This window comes from Salpingoeca rosetta (assembly GCF_000188695.1).
Source record: "Salpingoeca rosetta unplaced genomic scaffold supercont1.25, whole genome shotgun sequence".
Taxonomy (NCBI): domain Eukaryota; class Choanoflagellata; order Craspedida; family Salpingoecidae; genus Salpingoeca; species Salpingoeca rosetta.
This window is the reverse complement of record NW_004754909.1, coordinates 52,576-74,043: the sequence shown is the minus strand read 5'-3', so window position 1 is coordinate 74,043 and position 21,468 is coordinate 52,576. Positions and strand designations below refer to the sequence as shown.

Genomic DNA, 21,468 nt, shown 5'->3' with positions numbered 1-21,468 from the left:
AAACACACACACACACACACACAACACTGACATGCACACTGATACACACACACACACACGCACACGCATGCACACACACACACACACTCACACACACTCACTGACACACACGCACACACACACACACTGACATGCACACTGATACACACACACACACGCACACACACACACACACACAATCGCACATCTACACCCACGGCCTTGCCAGGTTGAGAAGCGAGGGTCGATGGTGAGTCACGAGCCGACAACCCCCGCGCCATCGCCGCCGCAGCCGCAGGAGACGGACGCGCCGTTGACTGTGCTGTCACCAGCCATTGTGGACTTTGGGTCGTGCCCTGCCGGCTCAAAGAAGAAGGTGGCGGGTATCGCGCCGCAGGTCATCAGCGTCCAGAACACGGCGCAGGCCGACGTGGAGGTCGTCTGGCCAGACCTAAACGCGTTTGGGTACCCGTTTTCCATCCAGCCACAAACGGCCACAATTGCCCCGGAGGAAACAGCCAGTTTCCAGATTGTGTTCCGCCCCGTGCACACGGGCCAGCAGTACAACTGCACGGTGGAGGGTGTGGTGAACTTTGCGGAGAGCATTCGCACAGACGACGGCGCGCTCATGAACCACCCGTGGACCATCATGGCGCACATCATGGGCAACACGCACCAGAGCGACGCGGAGACTGAGGCGTTACCGGCGTTTGAGGTTCACCCAACCGCTGTGGCGCTCCCGCCAACCAGCCCCAACCAGCCATCATACGGCACGGTGGAGCTGAGCAACCCCTCGGATGCCCCACTTGTCGTGCTGCTGACACCGCCATCGCACCAGCACAGCGACACGATGACACTTCGCCCCACGACGCGGCGCCACCTGCTGCTGCCGCGCCAGGTTCGGCTGGCCTCCTTTGCTGCGATCCCAACCAAGGCCGACTTCATGGAGAGCGTGCTGTGCGTGTCGATGGTCAACAGCAGCGATGAGCGGGAGATGGAGGACACCACCAACGTGCGCGTGAGTGTGTCGAGTGTGACCCCATCGCTCCGCTTCAGCACAGACATGCTCAACCTTGGCATTGTCCCCGTTGGCCACGACCTGCGGCGGTCTGTGCGCCTGCGCAACACGTGTGCGCTGTCGTGCTTCTATGAGCTGCGGTGCAGTGCCCGCAATGGCGGCGTCGTTCAACTCGTCACCACTGGCGGACTGCTCGAGGTCTTGTTTATGTTGATGTTGATGTTGATGTTGATGTTGATGTTGATGTTGGTGTTGATGTTGTTGTGGGGGGGGGGAGGAGGGGAAGGAAGGAGGGAGTGATGCGTCATGGTTCCGTTGCATGACTTTGTTGTTGTTTAAAGTTGTTGTTTAAGTTGTTGTTGTTGTGTGCGTGTGTGCCTGGTGGCGCGTGATCTACTTTCAAATCTGTGTGTTTGCTTCATCACTCAGCCTCACCACACGCAAATCCCGCATTTGAACCACGCTCACACTCCCCCCCCCCCTCGTCCATCACTCACTCCTTTTCACAGCCCAACGACGAGCAAGACATTGCTGTTGTTGTGTCTGCGCAGGACAGCGGCTACAGGGAGGAGACCATCACCCTGCGCTACGGCAGCGTGAAGGGCCAGCACCAGCACGAGCTGCGCCTCCCAATTGCACTCACTGCTGAGTTTCCGCTGTTGCAAGGGCACATGCGCACCGCTGATGGCGCATGTGTTGAAGCCGCAGCCAGCGGTGGCAGCAGCAATCAGGATGGCGACGCAGCGCAGCAGCAGCAGAAGCAGCAGCAGCAGCGGGAGTCGAGGACTACACCGACACCCTCGCCTGACAACATGGATGGAGAAGCAGGCATCAACGCTGTCAGCACTTTTGACATTGGCACACTTGTCGTTGGAGAGACGAAACGGGTGGAGGTGGTGTTGACCAACGTGTCGAGCGTCACAGCGCACTGTCAGCTCGAACACAACATCGGCTCAATCGCTGCCCTCAGCGAACACATGGTGCGTCGCGTATTTATGCGCGTGTGCGTGTGTTGTGAATTAGCAAAGTGCTTTCTCTGTCTCTGTGTATCTATCCATCTTCTCCTCTCGGCACCCTTCCCCTCCTTCCCCAAACCTTCACCCTATTCCTCTCCCTCTCTCCCTCTGTCTCACTCTCTTACACCCTTCCACCTTACCCCTGCTCCCTGCCATCACCCCCTCCACTCCCGCACACACACACACACACACACACACACACACACACACACACACACACACACACACACACACACACACACACACACACACACACATATACACCAACATCACCAGGTGACGCTGCCACCGCGGTGCAACAAGAGCGTGTGGATGTCGATAACGCCGCGCCACGAGGGCGAGGACATGTTCATGCTCACGGCCGATGCGCTGGATGCAGACGGCGTTGTGCTGGCGTCCCACCCGGTCGTGGCCGGCCTGTATCGTGGCATCCGTGCAAAGCTGATTGTGTCTGACGTGCGGTCCGAGCACTGCGGACCGCTTGCACTGCGGGCGCAGCTGAGCATTGATGGTGTGAACGCAGCGCTCGCCCCCATTGGCAACCGTACGCCGCCAGAGACAGAGTTCAACCTCGACCTAGGCTGCCGTGCGCACCTCACCAGCGACACGGTCGTGACGCTGCAACTGCGCAACTGCAGCGGGTGCGTGTGCCGGTGGAAGGCGCTGTTGCCGCGCGACCACACGTGGAGCGAGGCTGGCTGGGCAGCGGAGGAGCCGCTCGAGGTCACCATGCGCAAGGCAGGACGCGCCACGTCACACGTGTCGGCATCGACCGCTGCAGCCGGCGGCGGTCGCAGTCACGGCGGTAGTGGTGGTGACCGCCATAGTGATGATGACAGCTTGTTTGAGGTTGAGCCACGGCGTGGGGAGCTGGCGGCGGGTGCAACGTGCCTGGTGACGCTTCGCTACCGCCACGATCACGTGGGCGACCACGTTGTGCCGCTCATCCTGAAGCAAGACCTGACCCCAACCACGCTGCGGCTGAACCTTTGTGGACAGACCCTGCCTTCAGGCACGCCGCATCTCGTTGTCCATCCGCAGGCGACGTGGACCCTGCACCCGGTCTCCATTGGCATGCACAACCCGCCACAGCAGTTTATGCGCCTGTACAACCCGAGCGACGTGGCTGCGGCGTTCCGTGTGGATGTAGCGGCGCTCGAGGCGCTGGCCGCAGCCAACTATGGCGTGGAGGTCTTCCACTGCAACACGCTGAGCGGGCGCGTTGGTGCTGGGGAGAGCATGGATGTGTCGTGGGTGTTTCGCCCCATTGAGGCGCGCGAGTACCAGGTGACGGTGGCGGTGCATGTGGACGGGATGGCGGACAGCCCCGTGCTCATCACACTGCGCGGAGAGGGCGTTGATCCGCGCCAGGAGCAGGAGCAGCGCGCACTGCAGGAGACAATTGGCGGCAGCGGCAGCGCCACCGACCAGGGCGGAGCGACGGACGCGTTTGGTGATGGATTGGCGCTGCCTGCATCCAGCCCCAACACTGGTGCTGGCGGTGCTGGCGGTGGTGGTGATGATGACATGGAGCAAGAGCAGCAGCGCCGCACACGCGAAGTGCCGATGAGTCAACAGTTCCTTCTTCCCGGCCAGCCCGCCGTTGTGTCCTCGGATGTGCTTGACTTTGGGACGCTGTGCCTGCATGCATTGTCCCGGCGGGTGCTGTTTCTGCGGAGTTGCACGGACCGCGTTGTGTCCTTCGCCTTCTCGCTGGGCAGTCTGAGCAATGCGCTGAGCGTTGAGCCGCAGTCTGGGCTGCTGCATCCACACGAGGTGCAGGTGTGCAAGGTGACGCTGCGTGCGGGTGGACTTGCCAGCCGGTATGACCAGGACATTCGTTGCACATTCCGCGACCACGAGGGCGAGCAGGCGTACATCGCGCACATGCGCGAGAACGAACAGCGGGAGAAGGAGGCGGAGGATCTGTTTACATACACGGACGCGTATCGCATTGGGCGCGGTCGCTCCGGTGCAGTGCGGGCACCACGCAACACCGCCAGCGGCACAACCAGGACCATCGTGTCCACCCGCACCAGCACCGACGCAGGGTCTGTCGTTGTCGACGCCACTGCCTTTTCCCACAAGGTGCTTGACCCAGGCCCTGCCCCCACCCTCTCCAACACGCTGTCGCGCTCGCTACGTGACTCGAGTAGGCCACCCTCTGGCTCTGTTCGTCTGCAGCCCGTGGTTGGTGCCCGCAAGGTCGCTGTCTCAGACACAGACCTCCGCTCATCAAAATACCAGGTGCGCCGTTTGTATGCGTGTTTTGCATCTGTGTTTGCGTGTTTTGTGTGTGTGTGTGTGTGTGTTTGGCATGTGCTTGTTTTGTGTGTGTGTGTGCGTGTGTGTTTTGCATCTGTGTTTGGCATGTGCTTGTTTGTGTGTGTGTGTGTGTGTGCATATGCGTGAGTCAGTGTTTGTGTGTAAGTCAGTGTGTTTGCTTGCTGTGTATCAGTTAACATGACCTCCACTGTACTTGCGTTTGCCACTTTGTTATTTTGTTTCCTCTTTGCGTCGCTCACATGCCTGGGCAACTGATGTGTTTTCAGACTCTGCCGCCGATCAAGGTGAAGGAACAGCCACGCCTGTCCACCCCTCCACCGCCCGCGCACCCGTTTGATCTGTTTGTGCGCGTGCGCTGCGAGCTGCTGTGCCGCCACGACATGCCCGCCACCCGCGTCAAGAGCATGTTTGTCGACCAGTCTGTTGTGGAGACGACGGCGAGCACAGGCAGCGATGGCAGCGATGAAATGGCGACGCTCAAAGCGATGGCAGATGTGGATGACCACGTGCAGTCCGCAGCAGATGTCCTCATGCTGATGCTTCGCGAGGCAACGAGCGAGGCAACCTTCCTTGACGCTCTCAACACAACAGCCGACGAAGCACCGCCAAGCTTCCTCTCCATTCGCGCGTCAGCAGCGTCCCACCAGTCATCCTCGTCGTCATCCTCGTCGTCATCATCATCGCCCCAGCTGCAAGCGTCGCAGGATGTGGGTGATGGCGAGGTGCGCCCGTCGGAGGTGGCGTTTGTTGAGCGCATCTTGGACGAGACCTTGTGCAATCTCTTGCTGGAGCTCGAGGAAGACGAGGCGAGTGATGATGCTGACGATGGTGAAGGTGGTGGTGCTGGTGATGATGGTGAGGACAGGAGGTGATGGTGAAGGTGGTGGTGCTGGTGATGATGGTGAGGACAGGAGGTGATGGTGGTGGTGGTGGGTGATACGACCGGCTTGCAGCAGCTGCTTTGTCCGTGCTGTGGTTTTGTGTGAAGTGAGGGCTTTGTTGCTGTTGACTGTACACATGGGTGACTGGCGTGTCTCGCTCGGCTTACGTTGTGTTGAGTGTGATGAAGATGATTATATGTCAGTGGAGGGCGTGTTGTCATTCAATGTCATGAGTGAACTGAGCAATAATGAGAATGAAAACAACACCACCAGGAGGCAACACACAAGCGAGCCAGAGCAACAGGAATAACACACTTGGATTGTACGACAAAAGAACCAAAAAAAAAAAAAAAGGGCAACAGAAACCACGGAGCGACCTAAGCCCGAACCAATGCACAGACAAGAAAAGACAGACAAACAGAGAGACACAGACACAGACACACACACACACACACACACAGACAGACAGACAGACAGACACACACACATACACACAAAACAGAGTACAAATTGGGCAGAGAAGAGGCTAGCAGCGTCCAATCGCGGACAGGAAGGCAGAAGAAACGCAAAGCAACCGCATGATCAAAACAAGACGCAGGGAACGTAGGATGTGACAGCAGCAACGGATGACATCAGCCTAACACAAGGAAGATAGAGCAAGAGGAGGGGTGGGGATGGCAGCAGAGCCACTGGTGACACATGCGCGGGCACGTGAGGACGTGTCAATACGGGTGCCGGCAGATGGAGATGCTGCCTCTGCTTAACTCGGGACATGACGCGACCCGATTCAACCTTAACGCCAGGCACCACCACGGGGACGCTGCCCCTGCTGCTGTTGCTGCTGTGGCCGGCGCTGGGAGTCGCCATCACGCCAGCCGCCACCAAACCCACCGCTGTCACCGCCGCGGCGATCACGGTCATCAAAGCGGCCGCCACCACGGCCATCACGATCGAAGCGGTTGCGGCCACCAAACCCACCACTGTCACCGCTGCGGCGATCACCATCATCACGCCAGCCGCCGCCACGACCACCAACCCTGTCGCTGTCACCGCTGCGGCGCTCACGATCATCATAACCGCTGCCACCACCGCGGCCACCAAACCTGTCGCCATCACCATCATCACGCCAGCCGCCGCCACGGCCGCCAACCCTGTCGCTGTCACCGCTGCGGCGATCACGATCATCAAAACCGCTGCCACCACGGCGTTCGCTCTCAGCAGGCTGTCTGCGACTTGGTTCCCACCTGTCGCCGCCAAACCCACCGCGGGTGTCGTCGCTGCGGGAAGAGCGGTTGTCGCTCAGGGTGGCGGGGGCAGCGCCGCGCGGGGGGCGGTACACGTTCTTCTCCTGGGCAGGAGCAGGCTGGGTCGGGGTGGTGGCACCCGTGGACGAGGAGGAGGTGGCGGGCGGAGTGGACGTGCTGCCCTTCTTGGTCTTCTTCTGGGCCTTCTTCTCCTCTTCCTCCTTCATGGCGTCGCCGAGCGAGGGGAATGCAATGGTCGACTCGAGAGCAACGTCCTCCACGCGTGGCAGCATTCCCCCGGGGGCGTTGACCATCCCGCGCTGGGAGGGCGGCACGTACTTGCTCGCCACAGGCGCTGGGCCGTGCGCCGCGCGCAGCTTGTCAAGCAGGTGCTTCTGCTCCCCTCTGGTGGTGTTTACGACGCGGTGGTGGTGGTGGTGGTGGGGGATGGTGGTATGGTTGGGAGGAGGAGGGGGTGTTTATGATGTGGTCGTGGTGGAGGATGCAGTTGTGGTGAGTTGAAAGCGAGGGCGCGCACACAGGCAACAAACCAAACAAAGATGCAGTGGAGCAAAGAGCACAAGAACAAGAAACAGAAGACCAAGAACAAGAACAATTTCATGTAGGCATCATCAGCTTACGTGATTGTGTATTCCTCTGTGGAGTTGACAGCTGTGAACTTGATCTCGGGGAAAGCGCTCTCAAACTGGTGCAGGAACGTGTTTGGCCGTGCGCCGAGGTGCTGGTACGCGCCCTGGTCACGGTACGCAACAATCGTCACAGCCCTGTTGGCATCACATCACACCAACGACGAGATCGCGCGAATGGGAGGTGAGTTGATTGAAGTGGTTGAGTACGTGTGCATGAGAAGCATGAAAAAAAAAAAAAAAGCACGCGCATGTTTTCTGTGTCAATGTCTCTGTCTCTCTGTCTGTCTATGTGTGTTGCTGTGCATGGGTGGCTGGCGACTGACTTGAGCTGCGGCAGCTCCTTGATGGTGAGACGGAGGAAGCGCTCGTGGAACTTGACGCGGTCCAGCACCAGCCGCTGCAGCGACTTGAACGGCATGATGTTCTGCAGCTTGATGGGCGCGCGCGGCTCCTCGGCGGCAATCCAGCCAATCACCACAAGCTCTTCAAGTGCAGGCAGCAGCGATGCAAGCTGCTCCACTTGCTCCTCCCGAAGAGGGATTGAGTCGAGCGTCAGCGACGTCACGCCGCTCACGGCCTCGCCTGTGGTGCAGCGGAGGAGGTGCGGTGGACAGCAGTGGTGAGGAAAGGGTGTGCGTGCAAAGGGAAGTTGGGGGGGGGGGGTCTCAGGAAAAAGAGTTGCGGTGTTCAAGCGAAATCGCACACAGCAGCAACGTGTGTGCAACAAAGCGCCACAACTTATCCATATGCACACACACACACAAGAGCATGCATGCACACACACACACACACACACACACACACAAGAGCATGCATGCACACGCACACACACACACACACACACACACACAAGAGCACGCATGCACGCGTCCAGAACAAGTTGCAGCGTACCAAATGCCTTGAGCGTCTGCTCGTTGAGGGTCATGCGGTGGGAGGCGTTGAGGTAGTGTGCAAGGTCGTCGTTGAAGAAGCGTGTGCCGACGAGAGCAACCGCTTTCAAGCCGTGCTTCTTCATCACCTCAAACACGTTCTTCGGCTCCTTGGGCTCCTCCTTGGCCTCCTCCTTAGGCTCCTCGCCCTCCTCAGACGTGGCAGGGGCGCTCTGCTCCAAAAGCGTGTTGAGGTCGCCTTGGGTGATGGGAACAGGGACGGTGTTCCACTCGTCTGGCTTGCGATACGCGGCCAGAAACTGCCGGCACGCCTTGGAGGCCACCGACAGCTCACGCACGCGCTACGATGACAGCAAAGAAAACAACAGCGAGATTGGCCAAGAGCACGGTGGTGAGTGCGACCAAAGCAAGACACATGGCACAAGGGTGATCAATCCGCCAGAGTAACCGACAGCTTGCACCGCCATACTCCCCCACACACCCACACCCACACCCACACCCACACATGTCGACGTGCCAGCAACGCAAGCAGGGGACACGAAGAACAACGCAAGCAGGGGACAAACACATCAAGCAGACACAGGGGTGTGTGTTTGAGAGGTTGCATACCTGCATGTATTCTGTGAGATCGTCCAGAGGGGAGTCAACCAGCTTGGGCCCCTCGGGTTCCTTGGGCTCTTCCTCGGGCTGGGCTTCCTCTGCAACAGCAGGCTTGGCCTCCTCCTCGGGCTGCTCGGCGCCAAGCGGGCGGCTCTCAGGCACGACGACTTGCTCCGGCTTGCTGGCAGCCACCTTGCGGTAGTTGATGGAGGCAGAAGTGGGCTTCTTCTCGCCTGCAGCCTCTGCGGGTGGCTCGTCTTGCTGCTGCTGCTGCTGTTGCTGTTGCTGCTCCTGCTCCTGCTCGGTCTTGGTTGGCTCCGGGGTTGGCGTTGTTGTCGACTTGGAAGCCGACTTCTTCTTCTTGATGACGCGGACGGCGCCCGTGGGCTTTCCACGACCAGCGGCTGTGGAACGGCGCGCACCCGCGCGTCCTCGCCCGCCTCGTGCGGAGCTCGCTCTCAGCTGCGCAAGCGCAGCGTTTGGGGTCGACATGGTTGAAGCTATGAAGAAAGGGATGAAGGTGTGTGTGTCTCGCGTCTCGTGTGCGTGTCTCGTGTGTCTCGTGTGTGTCGTTGAATGTGAATTGTGGATCGTGCGACAAATGGCGGGTCCACGAAACACACGTGTGATCGACAATTATTTATATCATCCACAATAATTCTACATGCAACTGAATCCAGTCGTTGTTGTGTTGTGTTGTGTGTGTGTGAGTGTGTGCGTGGGTGTGTGTTGTGTGTGTGTGTGTGTGCGTGTGTGTTGTGTTGTGTGTGTGTGTGTGTGAGTGTGCGTGTGTGTGAGTGTGTGTTGTGTTGTGTTGTGTTGTGTTCGAGGTAGCAGCTTGGTTGTTTGCTAGCTTTGACGATCCGGCGTGAAGCGCTGTACAAGCGCATGGCAGAGAGGATTGTGCGTGTGTCGTGGCGTGATGGGGGTTTGTTTGTTGGTCAAACGTGAGGCCAAAGAGGCAAGGAAGGAGGGCAAAGACTGTTTGTTCTGCACCAAAGATTGACAAGCCAAAAGTCAGCAAGGAAGACAAGCAAAGCAAGGAGGTTTCGTGTCTTTGACTCACGCGCATGATGGCGTTCCACGTTAATCGTCTCGGAGGTCCGAGCCGGCGCACAACAGAGCCATCTGTATCCACAAACTTCTTCATGTCTTCCAACGATTTGCCTTCGTGTGCAACGAGGCAGCAGCCATGACAATCCATCCACATCATGAGCACATTCATGGCAGCACACGCACCACAAGGGTCACAGCTGCTGTCCAACACACACACACACACACACACACATACACACACACACGTATGGAAGCAGCGCGCACAGAGAGCCCAGATAACAGATGCCAAGAACAGGGAGACGCACAAGCCAGCACACAGGAACAGGCCAACAGCCAAAGTGCATGTTTGCACGTTTGCATGTTTGGACGTGTGCGTGTGTGCTTGCTTACCTAGCACCTCCAACTGGACTTGGAAGTTGTCGTTTTCAATCTTGGTCGTGCATTGCAGGACAGAGAGCTGCTTGAGTTCCTTCTCCATCGCCTCAACACGAAGCCGCGCCACCACGATGCTGTCCCATATTTGGGGTTGAAGATGAAGATGGCGGTTTAGGGAGTGGAGGGAGAAAGAGGTTTGGTGAGCGCGATATGAGCGTGTGTGTATGTGTGTGAAGTGCGTGAGCGTGTGAGCGTGTGAGCGTGTGTGTATGTGTGTATTTGTGTTAAGGCGCAACAAGCCGCTTGGTTGTCGCACCTCATCTGCAGTCGTGCTCGCTCGCGTCGATGCTCCGCCTTCAATGCATCCAACTGCAGCCACATGCGGTGAACCATACAGTGGAGACGGTGTGGTGGTGGTCAACATGGGTGTACAACATGGTGAGCAAGCAGCCATGGAGCCATGGGCAAGGTAATGTAAGTGGATGATGAGCATGGAACCTAGGAGGGATACACGCAACCGGCAACAGCTTGCAGTCACACACAAGCAAGCACGCACAGATCACATGCACGCATGCACACAAGTAAGTACAGAGCACATGCACACATGCACACAAGTAAGCACAGAGCACATGCACACATGCACACAAGTAAGCACAGAGCACATGCACACATGCACACACACACACACACACACACACACATGCACAAAGAACAAAGCCGACCACCACACCTTGTGTTCAACAGCGAGGTCAAATGCAACTGGTTTTGCTGGGTCCTCTGCCGCCATCAGTGCAGCACCAACGTCACCACTTTCATCCTCATCACCACCATCCCCACCACCACCCTGTCTGTAACTGTTGTTGTCAGCGCGTCTGCTGTCACCGTGCTGCTGTGCCTGTAATGCCTCGTCGAGCCTGTCGCGAAGCCGCCTGTTCTCCTCTTGCACCTCCTTCAGCGTGTCGGCCGCAAACCGAAGCTCCTCAGCCTCGGCCTGATGTGATTGGGGGACGGGGGTTGTGAATCAAGGGTTGAGGGTTGTGAACGATTGAGGGTTGTGGTGTGCATGTTCGTGCATGACATTCACATGAAGGGTTGGGCGCAACAGCACAGCCAGGATGGCGCGCACACAGACACACAGACACACAGACACACAGACACACACACGCACACACACAGACACGCACACGCACACACCGTGAGTTGTTCAAAGGCGCTCTGTTGCGTCCTCAGTTCACTCTTCAATACGCCAATCTACAGCGCAGTACAGAAATTCAGGGAACCAACGAGTGAGCGGGGACAAGCACCAGCGAACACACAAGCACCAGCGAACACATACACACACATCAACACACACACACACACACACACTGTAACCACTACGACGATGACGAGGATGATGATGATGATGACGGTGGTGAGCATCGTCGCACCTCCGTCTGGTACTGCCGCTGCCGTGTGTTGAGTTCCTGATCCCTCGCCGCCACAGCGTCCTTGAGTTGCATCACCTTCTCCTGCAACTCGGCCATCTCCACATCCTTCCGCACACACGCGGCATGATGCTCTTCCTGTAGCGTGGAAAGAGGAGGGGGGCAGTGTGTGAGTATGCATAGATTCTGGGCCACATCCCATCCGCCACCACGACCACCACGACCACCACGACCACCACGACCACCACCACTACCACGACCACGACGGTTACACACCTCCATTGCACGGATCTTGTCCGCGTGCCTCTGTTCGAGCTGTGTGCGGACCGAGGCCTCCTCCTGCGTCTGCTGCTGCTCCCACTGTGCTCGCTCCTGCGTGGTGCAATGGTGTGTGAACGACAGGCAGCGTGGGCAGTTGTGGTGATCCAACAGTCGCCAGTGTAGACATGATCAGAGCCGGTGGAATAGATGAAGCGAGAACGAGAAAGGGTAGACAGACAGACAGGCACGCTTGCACACAGACACACAGAACAGACATGCACACAAGTAGACAGGCACGCTTGCACACAGACAGAGGACAGACAAGATACAGACACTCCAACACATGCATACATGCACAGACAAGAAGGAGCAAAACCTTGCGGAGTGTGTTGATCTGGTGTTTGAGGGCGGTGATCTGAGCACGTGTTTCTTCCTCTACCATCCGCTCCTCGTGTGAGAGCTGCAGCAGCTCAGTCTCATTGTCCTGTTCGCATCACACATAATCCAAGTGAGGGCACGCTCCTATGTACAACGTGGATGACATGCACGTAACATACACACGCATACACACACATACATGCACCCACACATAACCACACGTACACAAACACGCACACGCGCACACGCACACATATACATCACCGCCATGACTGACATACACATACACACACCCCTCCTTCCCCTCCACCACCTCCTCCTCCCCGGCTGTGTGATCACCTGCAACTTCTGCTCTGCATCACGGAGGCGATGGGCCAATCGCTCGTTCTCATCCTTCAACTGCACGTGACCACAAACACACACACATACAGGCGGGGTGTCAGGAACAGACGCCGAGGGAGCATGGTGACAATATCAAGAACTCGACGGACCCAGACACAGACACAGACACACCTGTGTGTTCTCCTCCATGAGCGCGGAAAAATCGGCGCGGGAGACGAGGAACTGATGGCAGTGCAAGATGGTGTGGTCGTGCAGTTGTTGACAAAGTCAGGGGTGCAGGCTCAGATGCGAGCGCACATGGACAGACAGACAGACAGACAGACAGACAGACAGACAGACAGACAGACAGACAGACAGACAGACACACACACACACACACACACACACACACACACACACACACACACACACACACACACACACACACACACGTACATGATACCGCCCCCCCCCACGCACGCAGTGCAAAACATCCGACACCACCTGGTCGTGTGTGTCCATGGGTTGGAGGTCACCGCTGCGTCGTGCCGTCGCCAGCGTTGCAGATGCGCGGCCACTGCGGCTTCCGCTGGTGCTCGAGTGCCGCCCATATGCCGGGCTCACGCCGTGACTGGCACTCCGACGATGGCCTGAGCTGCTGCCACCACCATGGCTTGCATTGAGACTGTCGTACTCGAAGGAGAGGTGCTGAACACTGTCGTCGTCGTCGCCGTCATCGTCACCGCGGCTGTTATGGCCACTGGCAGTCGCGTCCAGCAACACGAGGCCGGCCTCATGTGGCGGTGTATGCACGAATTCGTGCGGTTCTGCTGAGTGGCGAGGCGAATGCAGCTCATGTGCTGCCGGTGACAGTGGCGTTGGGCGGGTGCTCGCGTACTCATCCCCAGCGAGGGGTTGGCTGGGGTCTGCTGCCTGCGATGGTGTGTGCGGGGACGACGGCGACGATAAAGAGGGTGTTGGAGCGGCATCACCGTATTGCTGCGGCTGGTGGTGCTCCTGTGTGTGTTCAGCGCCTGTGGTTGCAGTCGATGTGGAGAGGATGCGCAGCAGGTTCTCATCCAGTCCTTCTAAGGCAGCGGCAAACTGACACGCGTGTAAGGCAAGCGGGTGAGCAACCAACCAGTGTGCAAGCATCAGGTCCAAAGCATAAAAGGATGACAAAGGGCAAACAAGCAGGCAACGCATCAGCCCACCAGGAAGCAACCACACCGACAGACAGGTAGACAGACAGACAGATAGACAGATAGACAGACAGACAGACAGATAGACAGATAGATAGATAGATAGACAGACACACACACACACACGTACACACACGCACACACACACACACGTACACACACGCACACACACTCACATTCGTACACACACACACGCACACACGTACACATCTACCTCTTCAAAGGATACGTGGTCTGCGCCCGGTGCAGCGCCGAGGCGTTGAAGGATTGCCTCTGCTTGTTCCTGAAGCGCGTGGCATGTTGTGAGTGAGTGCATCTCTTGATGCGCAACAGCAGCACTCAGTGAACGAGCAGCAGCAGCGGCACACGTGTCCATGTTCACTGAAACGATGTTGGAAGGCGCATGGCACATCATCAGTTCACCACCACGCGCTCGCTTACTTTGAGGGCTGAGTCTGTGACGTCTGTGGCATCCTCGCTGCTTGCGTGGGCAACCGTTGCTGCGAATGGTGATGTTGATGGCGATGACGGCAGCACACGCATCAGGTCCCGCGTGTTGATCGCCTGCCCATCACCAGACAGGGTGGCAAACACGGATCTCGCAATGCCATCCGCCATCTCCGCTGCTCGGTCATCAGTCAGTTTTTGCGCGCACTGACAGTGATGATGACAAGCAGCACGAAGCTTAAGTAGGTGTGTGTGTGTGTGTGTGTGTGTGTGTGTGTGTGTGTGTGTGTGTGTGTGTGTGTGTGTGTGTGTGTGTGTGTGTGTGTGTGTGTGTGTGCTGCTTCACCTTCTCACTCTGTGCCTTTGTGCATACACACATACACACACATGCACATACACACACGCGCCCTGTCCCTCCCGGTCTCATTTGCAATGCCAATCGTTTCTGCGTTCTCCAACCAGGTCCAACGTGCGTGCGCTTGCGCGGATGCTTCGGATCCTGAACAAGGCCACGACTCAGGCGCGCAGCCCCACACATGCCCACGAGTTGGGGCCTGGCGTAGCCATTGCTGCGCCCTGGCGCCAGCCGTGTGCCTCCCACATGCCACCAGGCACCCGTGTGCACCTCCATCGCCACCTGGAGACGGTGCGGATGGTGGCAACCGCCTTTCCACACGACGGCACCGCTTCGAATACCCCGACCACCCGAGCCACACCAGCAGCATCCTCGCCCCGCACCCGCTAGCGCCGGCACATGCGCGCTGCCATCACCACCAGCAGCGGGCAACACCAGCAACAGCATTCAAGACACCAAGATCATCACTGACAGACAAGAGGAGCCACCGTGAATGAGGTGTTGTTGATGATGATGATGATGCGAAGCATTGTCTTTGGTCAGCAGCAACATGAACGACGGCGCAATGAACCGGAACGCGAACAAGGTGTCAGCAACAGCAAAACAAGGCAGAGTCCTTGGTCACAAACGAGCACGTCTCTTCATCTGATGTGCAACACAGAGATAACAAGCAAGCAAGCAAGCAAGCAACAGCGGCAGAAATTGCAAGAATGGGCACGCCGGCTGAATGGGCACGCCGGCAGCGTGCAGCTGCGACAACTACAGCAACAGGTGCACCAGCGCACATGAACGGGTCAACAGAGCAAGCAATACGGGCAAGCAACAACAGATGATCAAGCAACAACAAGTGGTCAAGCAACAACAAGTGATCAACAGCGACCACAGGAGCGGCAAGGGGAAGTGAGGTCCCGTCTAGGCGGCGCTGTTCCTGTTGGCGAGCTGTGCGCGGGAAATGCTGAGTTGCTCTTCAACAGCGGAGAAGTGTGGCCGCGCGTTTGGATTCTGCTCCATGCAGTCTGCACACAGCGCCTGGTACCACGCAGGCGTATCTGCAGACGGATGTGTTGTGTGTGTGTGTGTGTTGTGTTTGTGTGTTTGCGTGAGTGAGTGAGTGTGTGTGTGTGTGAGTGTGAGTGAGTGAGTGAGTGAGTGAGTGTGTGTGTGTGTGTGAGTGTGTGTGTGCGAGTGCGTGCGTGAATGTGCCTGTGATTGTATTGTGTGCTCGCACACGACGCACATATGTGCAACATGATTGCGTGGTTCATGGCTCGATGAATAAACCGCCGCCCCATCACCACCGTCACACGTGCCAGCGTGCCACATGTCAGCAACCCCAACCTGTGTCATCGGGAAAGCGGAGCCGCTTTCCTTCCTCCAAGAGACTGATGAGTTTGGAGTTGAGGGGCCCACCGAACACGGGGCACTCCTGCTCAATCAGGTCTGGCCGCCGCTGCGTCGCAATCTCCCACAGCAGCACGCCAAAGCTGAACACATCTGCCTTTGCGTCGTTTGCCGTGCCGGCCAGGGCCTCCGGGGCCATGTACGCGGGCGTGCCAACACCGCATGCCATGGACTCTGCCACCACGCTCGCAGAGTACTTTCGGTCGCGCTGCAGCAGTGTCTGCACGTCCATGCCTTTCTGTTGCGACAGCTTCACCGTGCCAAAGTCTGTGATCTTGGCCCGTAGCCTGTCCGTCACCAGCACATTCGCGCTCTTCAAATCCCTACACGAGCCCGGGAAGATGTGTGTGTGTGTGTGTGTGTGTGTGTGTGTGTGTGTGTGTGTGTGTGTTCGTGGGCACGTATACGCATGTATCATGTATGTGCGTGAGCGCAATGCGACAAGATGAGACAAAAAGCTGTCGTAGCTCCACCCATACACAGACACGCACGCACACACACACCAACAGACACCCCAACACAGACACCCCAACACACACACACACACACTCACCTGTGTACGTGGCCGAGGGAGTGAATGAACTTCATGCCATTGGCGACGTCTTGTGCGAGTTGCAGCTTCAGGCCCCACACGGTGGTAGGTCGTGCCGTGGTGTTGCAAAACGCAGTCACGTGCACAAGATCATCCTCCTCTGCAACAGCAATACCCTCGCCGTGCGACCACACGCTGTTGGATCGATGCCGCGTGTTGCTACCACCACCACCATCACCAGCACCACCACCACCACTGTTTCGAGTAGCAGCAGCAGCATCAATCACCACGCGTGTCTCACCGCCTCCAGCACGCTCGCCATCGCCATCCTCGCGGTTGACGAGCAACGGCACCGTGTCTGAGGTGTTGGGCACGCCTCTGCTGTTGCGCCGTGCACCGCCAAGCACCAGGCTGCCAAGGCGTCCAGCAACACTCCCACGCCGTTTCACGCTGCCCCCGCGACCACCACCACCACGACGGCCACTGCGTTCTCTCGCCGCCAGCAGTGCGGCCATATCAGCCTGCAGCAGGTCCTCCAGCGTGCCGCGCGACACAAACTCGAGCACGAGAAAGGGAGCGCCGGAGCCAGGCTTTGTGCCTGCTCCAAAGAAGCGTACGAGATTCGGGTGCCGCGTGCGCTGCAGGAAGTCCAACTCCTTCTCAAAGTCGGCAGCAAAGTCAGGCGCACCCATGTCACCGCCATCACCACCATTGCCACTGGTGTCCGTGCATAGCCCGTTGGATGACTTGAGGATCTTCACGGCAACGTCGATGTTGTCCCAGCGGGCCAGATACACGTCTCCAGTGGCCGTGCCCGCGCTGATGCGTTTCGTGATGTGCAGTTCCTCAAAGCCAATGTACCACGCGCGCTTCAGCTGCATCACCTCCTCGTCCTTTGCCTCCAGCAGCTGTTTCTGCAGGTCGCCGCGCTGCCGCAGCCGCCGCACGGGCTTGTAGTGGCACTCGTACAGCAGCACCAGGAGCCCGTTGGTGGCAACAATGGCGAGCACAATGCCAACAATCGCCTCGGTCGTCAGTGCGGGGTTGGGCCGACACGTGCTGCCGGCCAGGTGGTGGCCTTGGGCGCAATCGCAAGCGAAACTGTACACCAGTGCTGACTGCGCCAGGCTCTGTGCCTCGGTGTTGGTGCGGTTGGTGCTGCGGTGGCTGGTGCCTCCTGCTGGAATGAGCTCGTTCACATTTGTCTCGTCCCACAGCGTGCTGCGGCCGGCGCGCAGCTCCAGGCTGAGCTGGCAGGAGACGGGCATGTTGTCGGTGATGAAGACGGTGATGACGTTTGCGTTGTCGGCGTTGATGCACGCGCCCTGGTCCCTGCCCACCTCCACACTCGGCAGCGCAGCGTTGAGGAGGCTCGGGTCTCGCAAGACCGTGTTGTTGGAGATGTCAAACACCTGCGTGTTGTGCACACAGCGCTCAAGCATGCTGTCCAGCCGTTGCCGCTGGCTGTCTTGTAGCAGCTCGGGCATGGACGCGAGCTCGCGCATGAAAAGCCGCGAGTGGCCAAGCGTGTCGCACAACTCCACCAGGTTGTTGAAGTTTGTGCCGCTGATGTCAAGCGTGAACACCTTGGGCACGTCAATCGTGGTCAGCTTCTGGCACTGGGACACGTTGAGGATGTGGAGGTCTGACGCAATGTGGACGGTTGTCAGCTCTGGGTTGTGGATGATGTACACGTTCTCAAACACAACGTTGTTGCTGCTGCTGTCATTGCTGCTGCTGTCATTGCTGCTGCTCTTGCCCTCACCACCACCACCACCACCACCATCTTCACCACCACCACCATCTTCACCACCATCACCATCTTCACCACCACCACCACCACCAGCGCTGTCATCGTTGTCGCTGTTGTTGCTGTTGGTGGTGCAAAGGTCAACCGTCTTGTGCCGGGTGCCAACCAGCTTGAGCTCGTTTACAACGCCGGTGCTGCTGCTGTCGAAGAGGTGGCACAGGGAGGGGATGGGCAGGGTCTTGTCGTTGAACATGCTGTGGCCAATGTGCAGCTTCATCAGGTGGGCGTCCTTGACGTTGTTGAGCGTGTGCTTCTCAAAGTACATGTTCTCCAGTGTGAGGGCTGTCAGGTTTGGCGCGGACACCTGCTTGTCGATGACGAGGCGCGGGGTGTGCTTGGTGTCAGGGCTTGCGCTCAGCTCCAGCTCGCGAAGTGGCAGCAGGCGCACATCGCTGCCGATGGACACCTCGAGAATCCGGTGGTTGGCCAGGGACAGCACCTCCAAGTTGGACGGCAGGTCTGCAAAGTTGACGGGGTCTGAGATCTTGTTGTTGGCGAGGCTGAGGGTCTTGAGCGATTGCACCAGGGCCTGTTTAGCAGAGGTGAGCTGGTTGTTTGCCAGGCTGAGGGTGGTCAGCTGCTGCATGCGTTTGAACGCGTCGGCCTCAATGTGTGCAATGGCGTTGTTGCTCAGAACCAGCAGCTCCGTGCGGGTGGCGCGGGACAGCGCCTCAGCAGACACTTTGGTGAGGCAATTGTTGGCCAGGTTGAGGTGCGCAAGGTTGCCCAGCGTGCTCAGGAACGCGTCGGGGAGCTGCGTGATTCCGTTGCCGCTCAGGTCAAGCGTGTGCAGGCTGTTGCTGGCTGGTTGCTCTGGAGCAAGCAGTAGCGCCTCGCTTTCGCTTGGGGCACCACCGCCATCCACCGCATCCAGGTTTCTGTTGTGGCTGTTGTGGTTGCTGTCATCTTCGGTGCTGTCTGCCTCCTCAAATTCCTTGAGCGAGAGCGCCTCATTCGAGTGGCGGCAGCCGCCCGCACCAGAGCGGCCTCTGGTTGCACCGTTGATGTTGTTGAGAAGAAGGATTTCCAGCGCGTGCATGGAGCGGACTGGCGCTGGGATGGCGCCGAGTGGGTTCCCGCCGAGGTTGAGCATGGTGAGCCCGGTGACCCCAAGCAGCGCGTTGGACACGCGCGTGAGCAAGTTGTCGGCCAGGTTGAGGGCGGTGAGGGCGGTGAGGTTGCGAAAGTGTGTGTTGGGAATGGCGCTGAGGCTGTTGCCGCTCAGGTCAAGCGAGGTGAGCTGCGTCAGGTTCTTGGGGAAGGGCTCCGTGATGTTGGTGATGCGGTTGGCGCTGAACGTGAACACCTTGAGGCTGACCAAGGGCTCCAGGATGGCTGGCGTCAGCTTGGTGATGCGGTTTCCTGCCAAGGAGAGGTACTGCAGGCGCGAAAGCCCCTTGAGCGTGACGTCCCCTTGTGCAACTTGCTCCAGCCGGTTGTCGGCGAGATCAAGGTGGGTGAGCGCCCCGAGTGGGGCCAGCATGGCGGTATTCAGGCGAGGGAGCCGGTTGCCTGCGAGAACCAGCGTAGACAGGCGAGTGAGGCCGTTGAAGGTGGCGTTGTCCAGGGTCCTCAGGGCATTGGAGGTGAGATCGAGGCGCTCCAGAGCGGTCAGGCCATGTAGCACCGTGGAGGAGAGGCCGGTGAGGCCGCAGCGCACCAGCGTAATGGTGCGGAGGGTGCTATTAAACTGGTGCTCTTCCGCGTGCTGATCTTCGTTTCGCCGCAGGAAGCGGAGGTTGGCGTTGGTGGCGTTCAACACCTCGAGGCTATGAAACTGGCGCAAACTGGCAAAGTGGAAGTCGCTCTTGAGCTCAAAGTCCCGCATCTCAATGCTTTTGACGGAGCGCCATGTGGTTGCATTGAACATGTGGTGGAGGACGTTTGCCTCCAAGGTCGGCAGCTCCAGGGTGTGTTCGATGCGCCTGCCCCTGATGATGAGATGGTTGAGAGAGCCGTTGATGTTCAAGGCCTCAAAGGCCTTGGTCACGTCTGCGGTTGGCGGGCTATCCTCGGGCAGGACGATGGTGAGCGTGGTGACCTTGGGAGGTGTAGCACAAGCCTGATTCAAGACGTCCGTCAGCACGCACTCCGCCACCTGGACGTCACGGGTGTCCTGGTCATTGGTCCTTGAGAGGGGCGACGCCGACTCGCGTCGAATGCGTTCGTGCTGGGGTTGGTCTTGGTGTGAGGGTAGGTAAGGTTGCCGCGGGTCTCCAACTGCGTCATCGGGTTCGCGGGCGGTGACGTTGCTTCGCTGAGTGTCGCCGTTTGCGTCAGCGTTGCTGCTGGTTTTGTGAGCGTCGGTTCGGGTAACGGCGGTTGCAGTGTCGCGCACGTGATCAGACCTGCTGCGGTGGTTGTCGTGGCCGTTATTGTGGTGGTGGTTGTGGTTATTATCAAGACGATCGTCGTGGCCCTTGCTGGCAGTTGAAACAAAGACGGCTTCTTCTCGCTGGTGATGTGACTGTGAGGGTTTCGCGGACAGCAGCCCTTCTCCTTCTTCGCCATCGTCACACAGGAGCGTGACCGCAATCTCCAAGGAATGGGTGGTGGCTGCAGTAGGGAGGTGCTTGCGCGCCGTCTCCAGCTCTCGCCACGCCTGCTGGCACAACTGTGCCTTCAGCGGACAGCCTGTCCACTGCATGGAAAGAGGGGTGTCCGGAGAAGGACCACTGCGCGAAGTGCGCAAGTGTTCTTGTTGTTTTGGTGACTGGTTTGAGTTTGTGCACTGGGAGATGAGGGCACGGGCGCTTGCCTTAGCTTTGGCGGAGCCCGCGGGTGCCACCCATTGCTGCTGCTGCTGCTGATGTGGCAGTAGAGACGTTGTCACTGCATCCTGCGCAGCAGATACACCCAAGCAAAAAGAAAGCACAACAACAACGACAACAGGACACGACAACCCATCTCCGGTGTTGTGGAGTTGCCTGCAGGCTCCCTGTGCTTTTTGTGCGCGTCGAAAATTAACTAAAGGTTTCCACCAATCGCCATTTGACGGCAAACGTTTGCACGAGAGAAGGAAGGAAGATGGCGACGAAGACAGCAGAGGTCAGTGGCGTGGTGCTCGTGTGTGTGTGTGTGTGTGTGTGTGTGTGTGTGTGTGTGTGTGTGTGTGTGTGTGTGTGTAACTTGCGTTGGTTGCCCGAACCGGGATTACTTGAGATGCTTTTGTGCTTTCCCCGGACTTGGACAACGATTGGACCCAGACATGGGGGGTGGCGGAGTAAACTGTAAGGAAAGAGGTGATCTCTATAAGGGAGCATCGTCAGGGTAGCCTGATATAATGTTTGCGCATGAGTGACAACGTGTCTTCTTTTTATTCTTTTTTATGTTTTATTT

The 21,468-nt window shown here is 58.3% G+C and overlaps 6 protein-coding genes across 6 annotated transcripts in view; 3 read left to right on the top strand and 3 right to left on the bottom strand.

Annotated features, from left to right (window-relative positions):
- The window catches only part of PTSG_12785 (uncharacterized protein), a 7,975-nt gene extending 2,519 nt beyond the window's left edge, over window positions 1-5,456 (top strand). Inside the window, exons 4-7 of the mRNA XM_004990067.1 lie at window positions 209-1,195; window positions 1,507-1,977; window positions 2,290-4,260; window positions 4,566-5,456. Coding sequence (XP_004990124.1) covers window positions 209-1,195; window positions 1,507-1,977; window positions 2,290-4,260; window positions 4,566-5,171 — 4,035 coding nt within the window. The 3' untranslated portion in view covers window positions 5,172-5,456. The remainder of the gene's footprint in view (window positions 1-208; window positions 1,196-1,506; window positions 1,978-2,289; window positions 4,261-4,565) is intronic.
- A 517-nt stretch (window positions 5,457-5,973) lies between these two features.
- PTSG_08739 (uncharacterized protein) lies at window positions 5,974-9,056 on the bottom strand (the record flags this gene model as incomplete). Its single annotated transcript, XM_004990066.1, has 5 exons — window positions 5,974-6,829; window positions 7,066-7,209; window positions 7,398-7,656; window positions 7,966-8,305; window positions 8,574-9,056. The coding sequence occupies 5 exons, from the start codon at window positions 9,054-9,056 to the stop codon at window positions 5,974-5,976; spliced, it is 2,082 nt and encodes a 693-aa protein (XP_004990123.1).
- Window positions 9,057-9,194: 138 nt separating this feature from the next.
- On the bottom strand, window positions 9,195-14,234 carry PTSG_08738 (uncharacterized protein). Its single transcript, XM_004990065.1, has 14 exons — window positions 14,026-14,234; window positions 13,799-13,867; window positions 12,887-13,486; window positions 12,575-12,625; window positions 12,401-12,460; window positions 12,060-12,167; window positions 11,699-11,794; window positions 11,426-11,560; window positions 11,190-11,246; window positions 10,726-10,986; window positions 10,312-10,364; window positions 10,011-10,129; window positions 9,631-9,731; window positions 9,195-9,440 (listed from the first exon to the last, which is right to left on the bottom strand). The coding sequence occupies exons 1-14, from the start codon at window positions 14,200-14,202 to the stop codon at window positions 9,414-9,416; spliced, it is 1,914 nt and encodes a 637-aa protein (XP_004990122.1). The 5' UTR covers window positions 14,203-14,234; the 3' UTR covers window positions 9,195-9,413.
- Window positions 14,235-14,236: 2 nt separating this feature from the next.
- Window positions 14,237-15,677, top strand: PTSG_08737 (uncharacterized protein). Its single transcript, XM_004990064.1, has 2 exons — window positions 14,237-14,273; window positions 14,494-15,677. Exons 1-2 carry the CDS (start codon window positions 14,248-14,250, stop codon window positions 14,774-14,776), a joined length of 309 nt encoding a protein of 102 aa, XP_004990121.1. The 5' UTR covers window positions 14,237-14,247; the 3' UTR covers window positions 14,777-15,677.
- PTSG_08736 (TKL/DICTY5 protein kinase) lies at window positions 15,081-20,776 on the bottom strand (the record flags this gene model as incomplete). The annotated part of the gene is made up of 3 exons (XM_004990063.1): window positions 15,081-15,435; window positions 15,725-16,110; window positions 16,341-20,776. 3 exons carry the CDS (start codon window positions 20,774-20,776, stop codon window positions 15,299-15,301), a joined length of 4,959 nt encoding a protein of 1,652 aa, XP_004990120.1. The 3' UTR covers window positions 15,081-15,298.
- Window positions 20,777-21,337: 561 nt separating this feature from the next.
- PTSG_12784 (uncharacterized protein) overlaps window positions 21,338-21,468 on the top strand; it is a gene marked incomplete at its 5' end in the record, with an annotated part of 6,465 nt that continues 6,334 nt past the window's right edge. The window contains one exon of the mRNA XM_004990062.1: window positions 21,338-21,371. Within this exon, the coding sequence (XP_004990119.1) occupies window positions 21,338-21,371 (34 nt within the window). The remainder of the gene's footprint in view (window positions 21,372-21,468) is intronic.